Genomic DNA, 14621 nt, shown 5'->3' on the forward strand with positions numbered 1-14621 from the left:
AGTGGGAGTGGGGTGGACCGTGATGAGGAAAACAGAAAGCTTGGGTGATGCGGAAGCTTATCAAGATCGGAGTCCACCGATCACCCCGCACGTGGCGCCAGATGGATGGACAATCCTGTTTAGATAACTTCTACTTCCAAGTTCCAGACACCACCTACATTCTTGCATAATACGCGTGATGCCCGATTTCCTAGGGGGGTAACGTGCATGAACTGACCCGATCTTGGTCAATACGCAAGACAACCCTTCAATCATTCCTTGACTCGAAGTCAATCAGCCACTAGTCATGACCCGTGTGCACCCACGTCCAGCAAGTGCATCGGCTTCTTCAGCATGGACGCACACTTCCCATTCAAATATTCAAAGGCGGGGGATGAGGAATCGTATGTGCCGTGCACCTCCCCGGAGAGATGTAGCAGCCAAGCAACGAGCCAGTCGTTACACAGGTTTCTCAGAAGGTTCCAGGGTCTCAAGGAATTACTGCAGTCTCAGAATAGCTTAATATACTTGTATCGGATCTAATTGGACCGTCTATACTAGTGGTAGTGTCTTGGGAATTGTGTGGCTAAATAAGGTCATGTGGCTAAGATCCTTAGTTATTGAATATCCAAGAAACCGGGTTCAATTTGCTCTGAATGGCAACTACCGCGCTAGCCTAGAGGTGGGCTAGCAAGGTGTCACAATATTACTTGCGGGTTCTGAACTACGAATCTTCGGTCATGATTACTGCATGACGCTAAATGCGGCTAGTGAGGTATGCCAAGCACTGGCGATTCGGGAATTTATTGACATGCACAAACAAGGTGGTTTCATCCTGTGCAGTCAATGACGGAGTCACCGAAAGTGTGTGAGTATGCATCATTTGATGGTCCTTTACACTCTTTCATTGTCAAAAGTCGAAATTCGTATTAAAAAAGAAGTTCAGTGCAATACAGCGTGGGCCACGTTGCTTAGCCACGCTGTCCGCGGGAAAGTGGGGACTCGGAAATTCATGCACCTTCCAATGATATATCGTATAGCCATGCCTTGTGCAGACAGTGTGTAACAAGTACCTAGGCAAACTCTTGCCAGTCGATCACGTTAATCCGGCGCTTGGGGAAAAGGTGAAACCGCCCGACATCTATCACTCCCCACCTTAGCCTTCTTTCATCTCTTCTAAGAAAAACAAAAGGCCAGCCGCCTATCTTGAAACCTTTCGTGTTACGAAAGATGCCTCAAAGTTTGAAAAATCTATTTACTTCACTTCGAGGCCATGGGAAGATTTGGAAAGCCCAAGACCCAAAGAACTGCATGACAAACGATAGACCCTCAATATCGAGCCAGCCCGCAATTCAGCAAACCCAGTCAAATAAAATAAACGACATAATCGAAGTAGACAAGTCAAACGAAACCTTGCACCCGCGAGACTTATGGCAAGCGGCTTATGACCAACTTGATGCTAGAGCGTCATTCAGGTGGAGCTCATTCAGTGGCTTTCTCTCCTGATGGGCTTACCCTAGCAACGGGCTTAATTGATGATACCATTAGGTTGTGGGATTTGGCAACCGGCACGCAGCGACAGATGTTAGAGGGCCACTCGGGATGGGTTGATTCCCTGGCATTCTCCCCCGATGGGCTCACATTAGCATCAGGCTCAAAAGATTGGACCATCAAGATTTGGGAAATGGTGACTGGCACAGTAACGCATCAGCATTTGCTAAAGGGCCAGGAACATTCAAGTCGGGTCAATTCATTGGCCCTCTCCCCTGATGGGCTCACTCTAGCTTCGGGCTCAAGTGACTGTACTGTTAAACTTTGGGATACAAAGACGAGCACGGCGACGCTGCTACAGACGCTAGAAGGCCATTCAGACTGGGTTACATCTGTGGCTTTTTCTCATAATGGGCTAAATCTAGCATCAGGGTCGACTGATAGCACCATCAGGCTCTGGGACACAGTGATTGGCACGCAGCGGCAGACGCTAGAGGGCCATTCTGATTCTGTCGTTTCGGTGGCCTTCTCTCCCAATGGGCTTGACCTAGTATCGTGCTCAGGTGATGGGACCATTAAGCTCTGGGACACGGCAACCGGCATGCAGCGGGAGACACGGCATGGCTATCCTGATCCTGTCACCTCGAAAGCCGCTTCGATGGCAATTAACCTCGATGGACTCATGCCAGCTCTCGAAAATGCCCCTACAGACTCTCAGATATATCTATGGAAAGATTGGTTTTGTTTGGGATGTGAGAATCTACTGTGGCTTCCTGTTGAGTATCGCTCTTTTACGTGCCTGGCCGCCAAGGATGCCACAATTGCACTTGGGTATGAGGACGGGCGGGTCTTGGTATTCGGGTTCCATGCGCACACGGTATAATTACACTATTCGTGGTCTTTACTTGATCGATCTTGGCATCGGCGTTATTTCAATTCAGCAAAGACTTTATGAATCATGATTATGATTCCTTGGCAGCTTTAAGGACAAAGATATGACCAGCGGGCACTAACGAACACTAATATTGCGATACGGACGTAGAGCTCTCAGAGGCGGCTTGACCAAGACCCACAAGATAGGAAAAAGGGTTGGAAGTTGAATTTCAAGCCTGGTCTGTAAAACTGGCACAGGAAAGCAAATATCGGAATTACTTTCTCACTAAACAGAGGCCATATCACCCTAAAAATTCGATACCAAAACTTGTATCAGGAAGTTTTCCAGCAAGTAAGGAGTACCCACTTCCTTTGACTTGATTCAAAAAGATGGGTTGGCATTGACAAGTAGCTGCTCGAAATATGCCTGTAAAATATGAGCGAGGGAACAATTATGATGATTGCAGGTTTACAGAACAGGGGGTTAAACTCACCTGGAACCACGTTCCGGCTTCTGGGGCAGGCTGTAAGGCATCACTATATCCGCAGTGTGCATCATATCGTGCGGATGTGGTATCAGATGTACCATCGCATTCTCCGCCGGGCTTGACCCAAACAAATGCATCCTCAAGAGCATCCCCAGTATCTGTCGTGGGGCGAACACCAAAGCCAGTCCCAATGACGTTGCACCAGTCACCCCAGGCATTTTGCTTGGTTGGCTGGACACCGTTCCGTGCTAATCGGAGGTTAGATTATCCAATTTGCATCCATGCAAGAATCAACAGATCATTGAAGATTTGAGGGTTTCACTTACAAGTGTCAGTAATGAAATGGGCAGAGAAACCAGCAGCTTCAAGCAGAGGGGCCATAGCATTGACATAAAGCTTTTCGTCGCAGTTTGAGTCTCCTGATGTGTATGATGGACAAGAGGCAATGGTCCAGGCGTTATAATTAGCAACATTAGTGGCTAATCCGCGTACAGCAGCGGGGGACGACGCGTTTTTGTATACATTGGCAAAGAGCGTAGCGGCCGGTTGGAGATTAGCTGACCAGCCCAGCCAGCCGGCATGTCCTAAACACGTCGGTTTAGCCAATTTCTTCTATCTAGATGGGAGGATAAATGGATAAGGTCCGGGGAAGCAATCATACCGGCGTCAATGTACATTGCTACATTGTCCAAGTTGAGCTGGATCAACGCATAGTTGACGCACTCCAGGTAAGCACTCTCAGCATTGGCGCATTTAGCCACATTCATATTTGTAACCAGATTTGCGAGGCTATCGGGCTCTATTGAAAATTAGCAGAGCTAATACGTTTCTTGTAAAGGCTTGGGGTCCCAACCAATGACCAAAATAGTCTGCACATCAGAATATTTGACAATCTGAGCCCTGATTGAGTCAATGTACGCTTTATAGTTAGCAATTCCGTTATCGGCAATTGAGTACTCGCCATTACTGGCAAGAGCGGCGCAGTCGCGGTCTGGCAAGTCATAAACCACAAAGATTCCGGCAATGGGCGGGTTGGCACCGGCCGCATTTTGCGCCTGGATGTCGGCAAGGTAGGTCCCCATGGTCGGAACCTTGGCAGCTGTGTCACTATTGAAGATTTCAGTAGAGGCGCGATTTAGAAGCACATGATAGTACCTACAGCCAAACAAAGGATGGAACTTTGGCAACCGAGCTAGCCTTCACGGCGAGAGAGCTTGTCAGTGAAGGAATTGCTGATGTGAAGACCTCGGCGGAGTAGTAAGGGTTTGCATAGAGCTGATAGCCGCTGAACGGATTGCCACTGTTTGTAGTAGCAGGAGCTGTAGTGGTAGTTCCTGTGGATGTTTTAGTCGTGGTAGTTCCAGTGGATGTTTTAGTAGTGGTGGAACTGGTGGTAGTCGACAATGTAGTCTTGGTTGTCGTGCTCGTGCTTGCTGTCGCAGTTGCAGACACACATTGTGCATAGTCTTTTAAAGCACTTAGCGTTATGGTTGTAGAGGAAGGAGGGGGAAATAAAAACATACAGGGATTCAAGGTGCTGCAAGTTGCCTGTGCTGTGCACACTGTTGATCCTGACCATCCACTACCTCCGCCTAAAGAAACGATTAACCCAGAATTCCTGTATGAATAAAAAATGTAAATCCTTACATTGGCCATAGAGGGATTGCTGTGCATAGGCAATATAAGAAAAGAACAAGAACACGAAACCTGATGCGCGCTGCATGGTGCTGATCTGTTCGTAGTTCAATGTAGCCTCGATTGTTTTGATATTCAGGATCAGGGAATCATGGGAAATTTCCAGTGTAATATATACCTCATACTATTAGAATAGCGATCCGCCTTTCCTATGATGCTGAACATCAATACTATAATAGCCACGGAACGATATCTCAAAATGACGCGGAACATAGATAATCTGCAGGCTAAATTATTTCAGGCTATGTTACTTTGAAGATGTAATGCATATCAAGGTTGCTAGGACAAAGGGTAAGGGTAAAGTCAGACTTGAAAGTAGGGCTTTCAGCGTCGGAATCTGTTTCAAAGTATTCATCACCTTTCAAATGCGGTACCTGACCCTTGACAACTCCCGCAGCTCGGTGGCTGCTAATTTCCACAGGAGCATCAAAGGATTTACCCCTATACATCACGGGGAGGTCAAAAGGGGTAAGCGCGTAGGGCAGGCACGAGGACCCTGCAGCTCTTCACCCGGCTGCAGAATAAGGTTCTTTATATGATACGCGGGATCGAAGGGCTGCATAGCCTAATCATCCGGGTATTTGTGCTGCGGTCTAGGGTTCCTCAGAATAATAACAATAAAAATGAAAGTGTTTCTCATATTGCTAAAATTAAAACCTTTGGCTCCCCAGAAAAAGGAAATAGTAAATCAGATAATATTTATTTTTGAGGGTTTCATATAAAAGCTACCTGTTAACATATAAACGTGGCAGGGCATACAACCTTGGAATGCGGGCATCACGCTGACTGGCTGATTTGCTTCTGCAGGTGGCACAACGGCGGGCCGTCTCCCGAAAGGAATGATGAAGAATACAATGAATCCACGGATGGAACGGAGATGTTGCCGGGGAGAAGAGGCCAGAAACGGCCTCTCGGCACAGTTAATGTTGGTCACGTGGAAACATTGGTGCACCAACGCTAGCGGTCAGGCACCCAAAGGCTAAAGGTACCAGTCATAGTAGGCACCTGGGCAAGGTAGTTATATTAGTGGACATTTACACAGAATAGGTGGCTTCGTAAGTTCTCCCGACTTCATCACGAGCTCATGTATCCCGAATATGGTGTTTGTACCTGACGCTTATCGTTGATAAGATAACCCTTATCTAGGCGGTGAAGATGTATCCCTCATGTCGTCACTCGCAGTGCACTGCAACCATTTCAATTCTGTGCACAATTTTGAACCTCTCTATGTGTCAAATATGATGGTAACTTCGGTAATGGAAGACCCCCTTGCGATTCTACCCCCCGAGATCGTCCTGCGCATCTTAGACTTTGCCCCGGTTTCGACACTCGCATCCCTTACTGCCACGTCCACTGCCTGGCACGAATTTATTGATGTGACCCATCAAGAAGCGATCTACAGTTCCGAGTCCAAGACTTCCCACCCGCCCGGCACCACTCGTGATCTCTCGTTCTTGTCCAGTGCGGGAACCTTTGCCAAATCGTTCGAAGGTACCACGTCATGGAAGGATTTGTGCAGACGCCAAACACTTCTTGCCTGCAACTGGGCTGATTCCTGCCCAATCACTCAGGAGTCGGTGCTCCAGGTCGGAAATGATCCTATTTGGCGGTTTCGTCCAGACTTCAAGCGTCGGTTCTTCGTGTCTACCTCCCATGCTGGCGGGTTAAATGTTACAGATATGGACACTGGCTGTATCCTATGGCGCCTGCCTTCATCACTGGATCGGGACGAGGACTCAGTTCGTCCATATGCCCATCTCGAATATCAGGATGGAATGGCCGTTTTTGATCGTGAGGGCGATGCTGTGGAGGTTTGGCAAGCCGATGTGGACGGTGCACCGCGTGGAGAGTTTCGGCGCATCGCGGTCTTGAACCATGATTGCCAGACTAGGGGCTTTCAACTATCCTATGACACGCTGTGTGTGGTGTCCAACAAAGCGCAAGGTTTTGTATACGACATGAAGCAGCGGCCTCCTCAGTTGATCACACACTTGACAATTGAACCTGATGCCGTCGGTCATTTAGATCAAAGCAAAGATGCGGTGATCTACTCTATAGGAGCACGGGGCTATCACATTTATGACAAGGCTTCTGGCAATTATTTGGGTGCTCTGCATCCATCGCGATGTACAGATAAATACCATATCCGTCCACCCCCCGCAAGTTCCCGTTCGGCCAGTGCGGCACTGGCCGGGACTGTCCGGCATGGTCCAAACCACCGTATCTTCCCATCCGGGCCACCTCGCAAAGACTGTTTGACCCCCCCTCAAGCTCGTCAAGGGGCCACTCTCCCCACCACCAAGCGACCCGGAGCATGTCTGGCATGGAGAAGATGAATGGGGAGCAGGTATGCTGGATGGTGATCTATTTGTCGGCTTTTCTCGTGCTGGTCGAGTCTTTATTTGCTCCGACTGGCGGAAGGCTATCCAAGATGAACCTGGTTTTACAGCCAATACCTCCATCATTGAATGCGAGACTGACGGCTCCAGCTTCGACTTGGGTGGTTGGTTATCAGTGCGCAACCACCGCGTGATGTTCGAAATCCAAGACCGGGTATACGTTGTGGCTCTTGATGATCGTAACAAGATTCCCGCAGGGAACCCTCCTTCTCGCGCTTCATACGCACTAGCCACCAGCTCTGCGCCACAGCTTGCTGTGCCAGTCAGCTTCATGACGCTATGCGATGATGCTATCATGACCACTTACACGGTGCGTTTATAACTCTTCATACCTGGGCATTGACAATTAGAAACGATATGGCTGATAATAAAGTTACAGACTCTCGGTTGGCGACAAACCCTCTCCGACATCCCTGGCGATGCCCAGCAACAACATGAAAACCCCGCCCGAATCTTCCCAACTAAAGCTGTCCGGATTGTCAGCTTAAGCCCCAACCTTTCCAGCAATCCAACTTCTCCATCCAACACCACACCAGAACGGTCAGCAGGCATTAGTGATGAAACAGATCCCAATAACCCTCATCCCGATGACCTTTGGCGGTCCCAAGCCGGTCTATTAGACTTGATCAGCATGCTCCAAGATGAATTTGAGGAAGAGGATGACCCACCAGAACTCCTATTGTCGGATTTGCAAGCGGGACATCCAGTTGATGGAGAATGGGAAGACGTTGAGGATGACGAGGATGACCATCCAGACGCACCCGAAGCTTAACTCATCTGTAAGCTTCGACGCCTTTGGACCAGCCATGCAGTCTCTATGTGCGTTGCTTTGGGCCATCAGCGACTGCTTCAAATTCTGATGGCCATGCATTTCTTGCCCACTAACCATACAACAGCCTATATCATGTACAGAGGCCTGTTATCTTGCTTGAAGATCTCAGGGTCTATGGGATAAAGACCATATCGCGATGATAGAGGTTCCCCTCAAGTTGGACCATAGAAGCTTCCAATAGAAATAGCGACGAATAGAAATAGAGTATATGTTATGACTGCGATTCAGAGGACGAAAGTGGCTTTGGGCGGTGAGTCCTGGGGTCTGGTTCATATAATCACATTTATAGACCTGGATGCAGTCATCGTTGGGAAATAAGCTGCTCTAGCATAACCGCATCTGGGGAAGTTTATAATTGAAAACTAGGCAGTATTGGTTGAACTTGGTGACTGTGGACATATCGCCACCATACACAGTTGTCAGCTTGGTGATCGTCCATTCAACATCCACGGTGCTGGTATACGCGGGCAGTGTGATGGTCGTCGTGGTAGTCAGCTCAACCTCGGGTAAAACCATCGTGCAGGGAATTGGGCACGCAGCTTCCAAGTTAGACCACCCGTCCGAATCAATATAGACAACAGTGGCGTTAAACGTCGTGGAGGATGAGGAGCCCGAGTCATCGCCCACGGAGCTGGATGAGCTGGAGCCTGTCAAGGATGACAGCACGCATGATCCCTCCGGGCAGTATCTTCGACTGCAAGCAAAATCGCAGAGTCAATTCCTATTCTCTTGCTGGGGTGTCTTCTACTATCCGCTCCATTTTCTCTTGACGTTCCATTTGCACGCGCGCCTCGATAAAGACCGAAAAGCGATAACCGATGTCCTCGCCATGAAAAGGGGGATCAGCACCTATCGACACCTCCATTCCGTTGGGAGTCAAGATAGGTACTTGCTGCCGCATAGGCCACTGAGCCTTCCAGAGTCCTAGCCCATAGAAACGCCAGAGATCCCAGATCGGCATACCTAATGCACGCCATAGACGGGAATCCTGGAGGCTATATACCTGATGTCTAGCCGGATGGGTCTTGCTGCGAATCTGCCATGAGCGCCAAAGGTCAAACATAGGATTCTCTTCGGTCATCATATATCCCTGTCCCCAGAGGTCTCTCGTGATGGACATTCTGGGTGGAGTGGGGGGAGGGGACCAGACATCAAATTTGCACAGCAGTTGAGTGGCATATGGTACCTGTATAACAAGGGCCTTATCACTGCTTTTCGATTCGACTAAGAGCTGTGTAGTTTGATCTATATCGGCTCCAAATAGATTATCCAGACATTCCCTCACGGAACGGATCTCCTCCGTAGCTATATAAGGCAATTGATTCCAGCCGATATAGTCGGACCGTAAAAGGTCGAGATCACTTTGGGGCCATTCTAGCCTATCGGCAGCGACCAATAGGTCGGAACATAATAGCACGTGCCATAGCGCGCGGTAGACCCGATACTCCTCAATCCAGGAAGGAGGGCCGGCATCACGTGGCTTATATGGCGCGGTGCCCGTCACTTTGAATAAGCGGGCGCCTTGTAATTCCCCCTCCCAGCGCCGTGGTTGAACCTTCCGAAGCCGGGTCAACAGAGTGGTCAGACAAGCGCATGCTAGCCGCTGAATGTTGGCCGCGACTTTCACCATTTCCTGCAACGTAGCGCGATTTATCGAAGAAGAGGCCATACGCGAACGAGAATGGTCCCGAGCCATAAATTCGGCGAGATTTCTATCTGCTAAGGAAGGTTGGCGCAGTTCCATGGTCATGCGGAAATAGCGGTGTAGTTCGTGGCTCATGATAGAGTTCTCCTTGAGAATTGATTCAACAAGGCGAATGGCTTCAGGGTTCGCGTTGTCGGACTCGCCTGCGAAAAGCTTTCCCAACTGGGGGGAGACTTGTAAAAGGCTTTCGAGACCAACCCAGTCCGCTGCATATCTATTAACGCTAGAGAGGAGCTCATATGGAAGTCGGTTTAGTGCTGCCATTGTTGCATTAAGATCCGATATCAGAGCTGCTGAATCTGAACACAGAAGGTGTATTCATATTCTGCGAGCCCAGGTAGAAAGAATTTGTCTGGTCACGTAAATAGACGAATGTGAGTCACCCGATTAGACGGAAGATAATAAGAGGATCCAAATTTTTTAATGGTTGGATCCGCGCTATACCGCATATAGTGTCATGCAGTGTTGTAATTCAGGAAGAACTATGCCTGCTTTCTTCGGCATTATAAACAACTATAGACTATAGTGGCGTACGTGGGATTTGAAATACTGCATGTCGATTACATAACTTTTTGCGACAGGTTTCTGCTAGCCTGAACCTTACATAATATGATAATTGCTAGTAAAAAGACATTTGCACACGATGGCATATGCATGTCCATCGTTTAAGCAGACGTTTTTGAATGTCTTATCGGCTTGTCAATAAGCCCGATTTCAAAAGAAAACAAAACGTGGTAGGAGCTTCATTGCATGCCACTCACCGCCTTCTCATCCGGAATTCTGCTGGCAATTACCCCTGCTTACCTAACCCCACATGCAGGTCAATCACGCAATCCCGCGTTAAACTCCTTTGGGAAAAAATAAGTATGGCGAAAAAAAGATATTAATACTATGTTCCCGCCAAATGTCTACTGCTTCAGTGAGAACCGCTTTCGTGCTATCCGGGACACCAAAAGACATTTTCGAATCTGTCCTTGTGCTTGTGCTCATTGTCTCGATGCCCATTGTGTGTTGAGTGGCGTTGGTTCAATCCCCGGAATTATCTTATCAGTGGTTATCACCAATCCCGACAGACCTGTTACTCATTCCGAAATACACTTTTTGGATTTCTCCGCGGAAAAACTGCGGGACAACGCATGAAAATACGAGATATCTGATAAAGATACTCAGGTCATATATTGGTTCTGCTTGTTATACAACAAGGTCAAACCCCGGCGGACCCTATATTGACCCCACGAACTTGGAAGGGCAACCCAAATTATAGCACACGACACCATGAAGGGTCCTTCGAATGGTTCTGGAGGTGCAGCACCTTTCATGACCGCGTGGAATGTCGAGTCCCAGGTTCACCTCATTGTTGGAGCTAGTCCCTTGGCTGCTGCGAGATGCACGAAGAGTCTCGAGGCTGGAGCCAAGCCCGTCGTTATTGCGCCAGAGGCCGCAGATATCCATTTCACCCTAGCTGAACACATTGCCAATGGCTCTGTGCAGCTGTTGCGTCGGGATTTTCAAGATGATGACTTGACCACCTTGGGTAGAGAGGAGGTTGACTCGGTTGTGGATGCTGTCTTTGTCACATCGGGTGGCAACAATGAGCTGAGTAGGTCAAACTGTGCAGAATAAGAGAATAGACCCACTAACAACTTTTCAGATACCCATATTTCGAAGCTGTGCCGAAGGCTCCGAATCCCTGTAAATGTAGCTGATGCTCCTGCTCTGTGCTCGTTCACTTTACTCTCTACTTATTCGGACGGGCCGCTCCATATTGGTATTACGACATCCGGTCGTGGGTGCAAGCTTGCGTCCCGCCTGCGGAGAGAAATTGCTGCTTTCCTTCCCGCAGATCTTGGATCTGCCATTGACCGGCTTGGTGCTATGCGATGCAGGCTTTGGGAAGAAGACCATGCCGCTGGATTGACCGATGCCGCCCTGGAAGGCGAAGACGACGATGCAACTGGCCAGAAACACACTTTCAACACCCTAGTCACAGAAGATGATGTCGCGGCAGCAAAGACACGGAGAACGCGCTGGCTATCACAGATCTGTGAATACTGGCCCCTTAGGAAGCTCGTGTCTATCAACGACGCCGATATTGACCAAATCCTACAAGCCTATTCGTCTGGTAACGCGGCCACCCCAGAGACAAACGAAACCAATGGAATCTCCAGGAAGGGTAAAATCATCCTCGCTGGCTCTGGTCCAGGTCACCCCGATCTCCTTACACGCGCTACATACAATGCAATTCAAAACGCCGATATCATTCTTGCCGATAAGCTCGTCCCGGCCCCAGTCCTGGATTTGATTCCTCGCAGGACAGAAGTCCACATTGCCCGGAAGTTCCCCGGAAACGCCGACCAGGCCCAGGAAGAATTTCTACAGATGGGTCTCGCTTCTCTACGGAAGGGACAGACCGTTCTTCGACTTAAGCAAGGAGACCCATATCTGTATGGTCGTGGCGCAGAAGAATTCGAGTTCTTCCGCGCAGAGGGCTATATCCCCGTCGTCCTTCCTGGTATCACCAGCGCCATGAGCGCTTCCCTATTCGCCGATATCCCAGCGACCCACCGCGGCGTCTCAGATCAGGTTCTGGTCTGTACTGGAACTGGTCGGAAGGGGGCTGCACCGCAACCTCCAGCTTACGTGCCTACTCAGACAGTCGTTTTCTTGATGTCCCTCCACCGACTGTCTGCTCTTATCGATTCTCTGACTACATACCCTGCAGAGGACTCAACACAATCACGGGCCCTTTGGCCCAAGGAGACGCCTTGCGCTATTGTTGAGCGCGCATCTTGTCCCGATCAACGGGTCGTTCGTTCGACCTTGGAACATATCTGTCAAGCGTTTGAAGCAGCTGGTTCGCGGCCACCTGGTTTGTTGGTGGTTGGTGCTAGCTGCCATGTTTTGCATAGCCCGAATGGGCAAAAATGGGCTATTGAGGAAGGATTCAGTGGCCTGGAAGGGTTGAATGGAGAGGTGGATGCTGTCACAGTTGCGCTGAATGGGGCTGAGAAGTGACTTGACTGAACATATTTGCATATTGAACGGAGTCATGAAGCATGTATATAGACGATCAGATACCCCATTGAATGAGTACATAACATCATTTTTTATGTTTTTCCCTTCAAAGTTGATGCGCGGTGAAGTAAACTACCGGTTATTATCAAGTAATGGATCAATGTGATTGGTTGATTCTCTACCGCGTTTAACCGCTCAGTAAAATCTATCCAAATCTTCACCGTCCTTTCTACCGCTCAGTAAGTGTCCTGTCTAAGATACGTATTTTACAGCAGAGAGCCTAGATTTCTTGTAATTTAAAGAGTAAATTTTAAGGTTGAGTACCCATGCAGTACATGTAATAAGGTTTCTGCCGGTGAAATATCTGCATTCTGGCCATGGGCGCCAGATCCCGCCGCAAACGGGTTCCACCAGCCCCACCAATGTCAACGCAAGGCGTGCATGTGAATAGGGTTTTTCATTCTAAGTTTTTTTTTTCACGATCGTGTCCAACATCAATTGATTGTACTTTTGATTCCTCTGATCATTTGATCAAAAGTACGAGAGATAGAAGCCTCACAATGGAGACGTTCGAGACTTCCTCTCAGGAAGCTCTTTCAGAGCACCATGAAGCGAACTTGCCACCAGTGGATGGAGGGAGAAGAGCATGGCTTTTCCTTGCAGCTTGTTTCGTGATTGAAGCTTTGATTTGGGGTACGCAACCTACTCAATGCTATAAATGACTTAAAGCATATTCTGACATATCTTTAGGTTTCACTTTTTCTTTTGGCATTTTCCAAGATTATTACAGTACACATGAGCCATTCAAGAGCTCAGGTGATATTGCCATTGTTGGTACATGTGCAATGGTTAGTTTCCAATCAAGATCATGGAGTGCGGAAACTTCTACTGACTAAAACCAGGGTATTTCCTACATGTTACTGCCTGTGGCATTCATCCTGCTACAAGTAATGCCCCGCCTCAAGCTATGGGCTGGCCCAATAGGATTTGTCATTATGTGTCTAGCTCTTTCTTTGAGCTCCTTCGCAACAAATACCACCCACCTTATTGCTTCCCAGGGTGTTGCGTACGGTATCGGTGCAAGCCTTGCATATGCACCGACAATCATCTTCATGGATGAATGGTTTGTGCGTCGGAAAGGACTGGCTTTCGGAATTATGTGGGCTGGAACCGGTCTTTCGGGTGTCATCCTTCCCATCGTTCTTCAATGGATGCTGGATACATTCGGACATAAAACGGCTCTACGTGCATGGTCTATCATTTTGTTACTTGTCGGCGGACCACTCCTCGCATTCCTTCGACCTCGACTGCCCATTTCACGTGCTTCGCAGCCCCGGCCATTGGACTTCAGGTTCCTTTGGGATACGACCTTCCTGATTTATGAATCTGGGAACATCATGGAGGCTATGGGATATTTCCTTCCGACTATTTATTTACCTACGTATGCCAAAAGTCTTGGTGCCAGTGGTATCGAGTCTACGCTTACTGTTATGGTCTTTAATCTTGCCTCTGTTTTTGGGTGTGTGATTATGGGCTCCTTGGTTGATCGGTACCATGCTACTACCTGCATCTTGGCTTCAACAGTTGGTAGTACTGTTGCTGTATTTCTGATCTGGGGGTTGGCTGACAGTTTGGCGCCACTGTACATTTTCTGTATCTTTTACGGATTGTTTGCTGGGTCGTTCACTTCTACTTGGCCGGCAGTTGTCAACGAGGTCACGAAGAGGAGTATTTATACTGACCCTAGTCTTATCTTTGGACTTCTGTCAACTGGGAGAGGCATTGGGAATATTGTTAGTGGGCCTCTTAGTGGAGCTCTACTTGACCAACATGCTTGGGATGGTGTTGCTGCGAAGGCATATGGTACTGGTTATGGGCCTTTGATTGTCTTTACTGGTGTTTCTGCTTTTCTGGGTGGCATTGGTGTTGTTGCAAGACTGGCAGTGCGCTCGTGAACGTAAGCTATCCAGAGCAATATCAATTGTATATTAAAATTATTGAGGATATCAAAAAGTGTTTTCGTGTTTGAGATTTTGAAGTATTGGGGCATATTGCGTTTCTTCGATCCATGATTAGAGAAGATGCTTGTCCACTAGGTCATGTCACGGGGGTGAGTAAATAGAAGTAGGCAGTAATGGTATCGG

The 14621-nt window shown here is 48.4% G+C and overlaps 7 protein-coding genes across 7 annotated transcripts; 4 read left to right on the forward strand and 3 right to left on the reverse strand.

Annotated features, from left to right (window-relative positions):
- Positions 1-1423: 1423 nt before the first annotated feature.
- N7484_004877 (WD40 repeat domain-containing protein) lies at positions 1424-2353 on the forward strand (the record flags this gene model as incomplete). Its single annotated transcript, XM_057115297.1, has 1 exon — positions 1424-2353. The coding sequence occupies one exon, from the start codon at positions 1424-1426 to the stop codon at positions 2351-2353; it is 930 nt and encodes a 309-aa protein (XP_056975437.1).
- Positions 2354-2725: 372 nt separating this feature from the next.
- cbhC (putative cellobiohydrolase) lies at positions 2726-4554 on the reverse strand (the record flags this gene model as incomplete). Its single annotated transcript, XM_057115298.1, has 8 exons — positions 2726-2770; positions 2838-3079; positions 3158-3415; positions 3493-3630; positions 3685-3938; positions 3991-4297; positions 4355-4423; positions 4479-4554. The coding sequence occupies 8 exons, from the start codon at positions 4552-4554 to the stop codon at positions 2726-2728; spliced, it is 1389 nt and encodes a 462-aa protein (XP_056975438.1).
- A 1228-nt stretch (positions 4555-5782) lies between these two features.
- Positions 5783-7697, forward strand: N7484_004879 (F-box protein; the record flags this gene model as incomplete). The annotated part of the gene is made up of 3 exons (XM_057115299.1): positions 5783-6724; positions 6798-7235; positions 7305-7697. The coding sequence occupies 3 exons, from the start codon at positions 5783-5785 to the stop codon at positions 7695-7697; spliced, it is 1773 nt and encodes a 590-aa protein (XP_056975439.1).
- A 384-nt stretch (positions 7698-8081) lies between these two features.
- N7484_004880 (uncharacterized protein) lies at positions 8082-8273 on the reverse strand (the record flags this gene model as incomplete). The annotated part of the gene is made up of 1 exon (XM_057115300.1): positions 8082-8273. The coding sequence occupies one exon, from the start codon at positions 8271-8273 to the stop codon at positions 8082-8084; it is 192 nt and encodes a 63-aa protein (XP_056975440.1).
- Positions 8274-8478: 205 nt separating this feature from the next.
- On the reverse strand, positions 8479-9726 carry N7484_004881 (uncharacterized protein; the record flags this gene model as incomplete). Its single annotated transcript, XM_057115301.1, has 1 exon — positions 8479-9726. The coding sequence occupies one exon, from the start codon at positions 9724-9726 to the stop codon at positions 8479-8481; it is 1248 nt and encodes a 415-aa protein (XP_056975441.1).
- A 1011-nt stretch (positions 9727-10737) lies between these two features.
- N7484_004882 (putative siroheme synthase) lies at positions 10738-12477 on the forward strand (the record flags this gene model as incomplete). Its single annotated transcript, XM_057115302.1, has 2 exons — positions 10738-11062; positions 11114-12477. 2 exons carry the CDS (start codon positions 10738-10740, stop codon positions 12475-12477), a joined length of 1689 nt encoding a protein of 562 aa, XP_056975442.1.
- A 560-nt stretch (positions 12478-13037) lies between these two features.
- Positions 13038-14432, forward strand: N7484_004883 (uncharacterized protein; the record flags this gene model as incomplete). The annotated part of the gene is made up of 3 exons (XM_057115303.1): positions 13038-13170; positions 13228-13325; positions 13380-14432. 3 exons carry the CDS (start codon positions 13038-13040, stop codon positions 14430-14432), a joined length of 1284 nt encoding a protein of 427 aa, XP_056975443.1.
- Between the last annotated feature and the right edge of the window lie 189 nt (positions 14433-14621).

The sequence above is a fragment of the Penicillium longicatenatum genome (genome assembly GCF_028827895.1).
Source record: "Penicillium longicatenatum strain IBT 33135 chromosome Unknown contig_2_segment0_segment0, whole genome shotgun sequence".
Taxonomy (NCBI): domain Eukaryota; kingdom Fungi; phylum Ascomycota; class Eurotiomycetes; order Eurotiales; family Aspergillaceae; genus Penicillium; species Penicillium longicatenatum.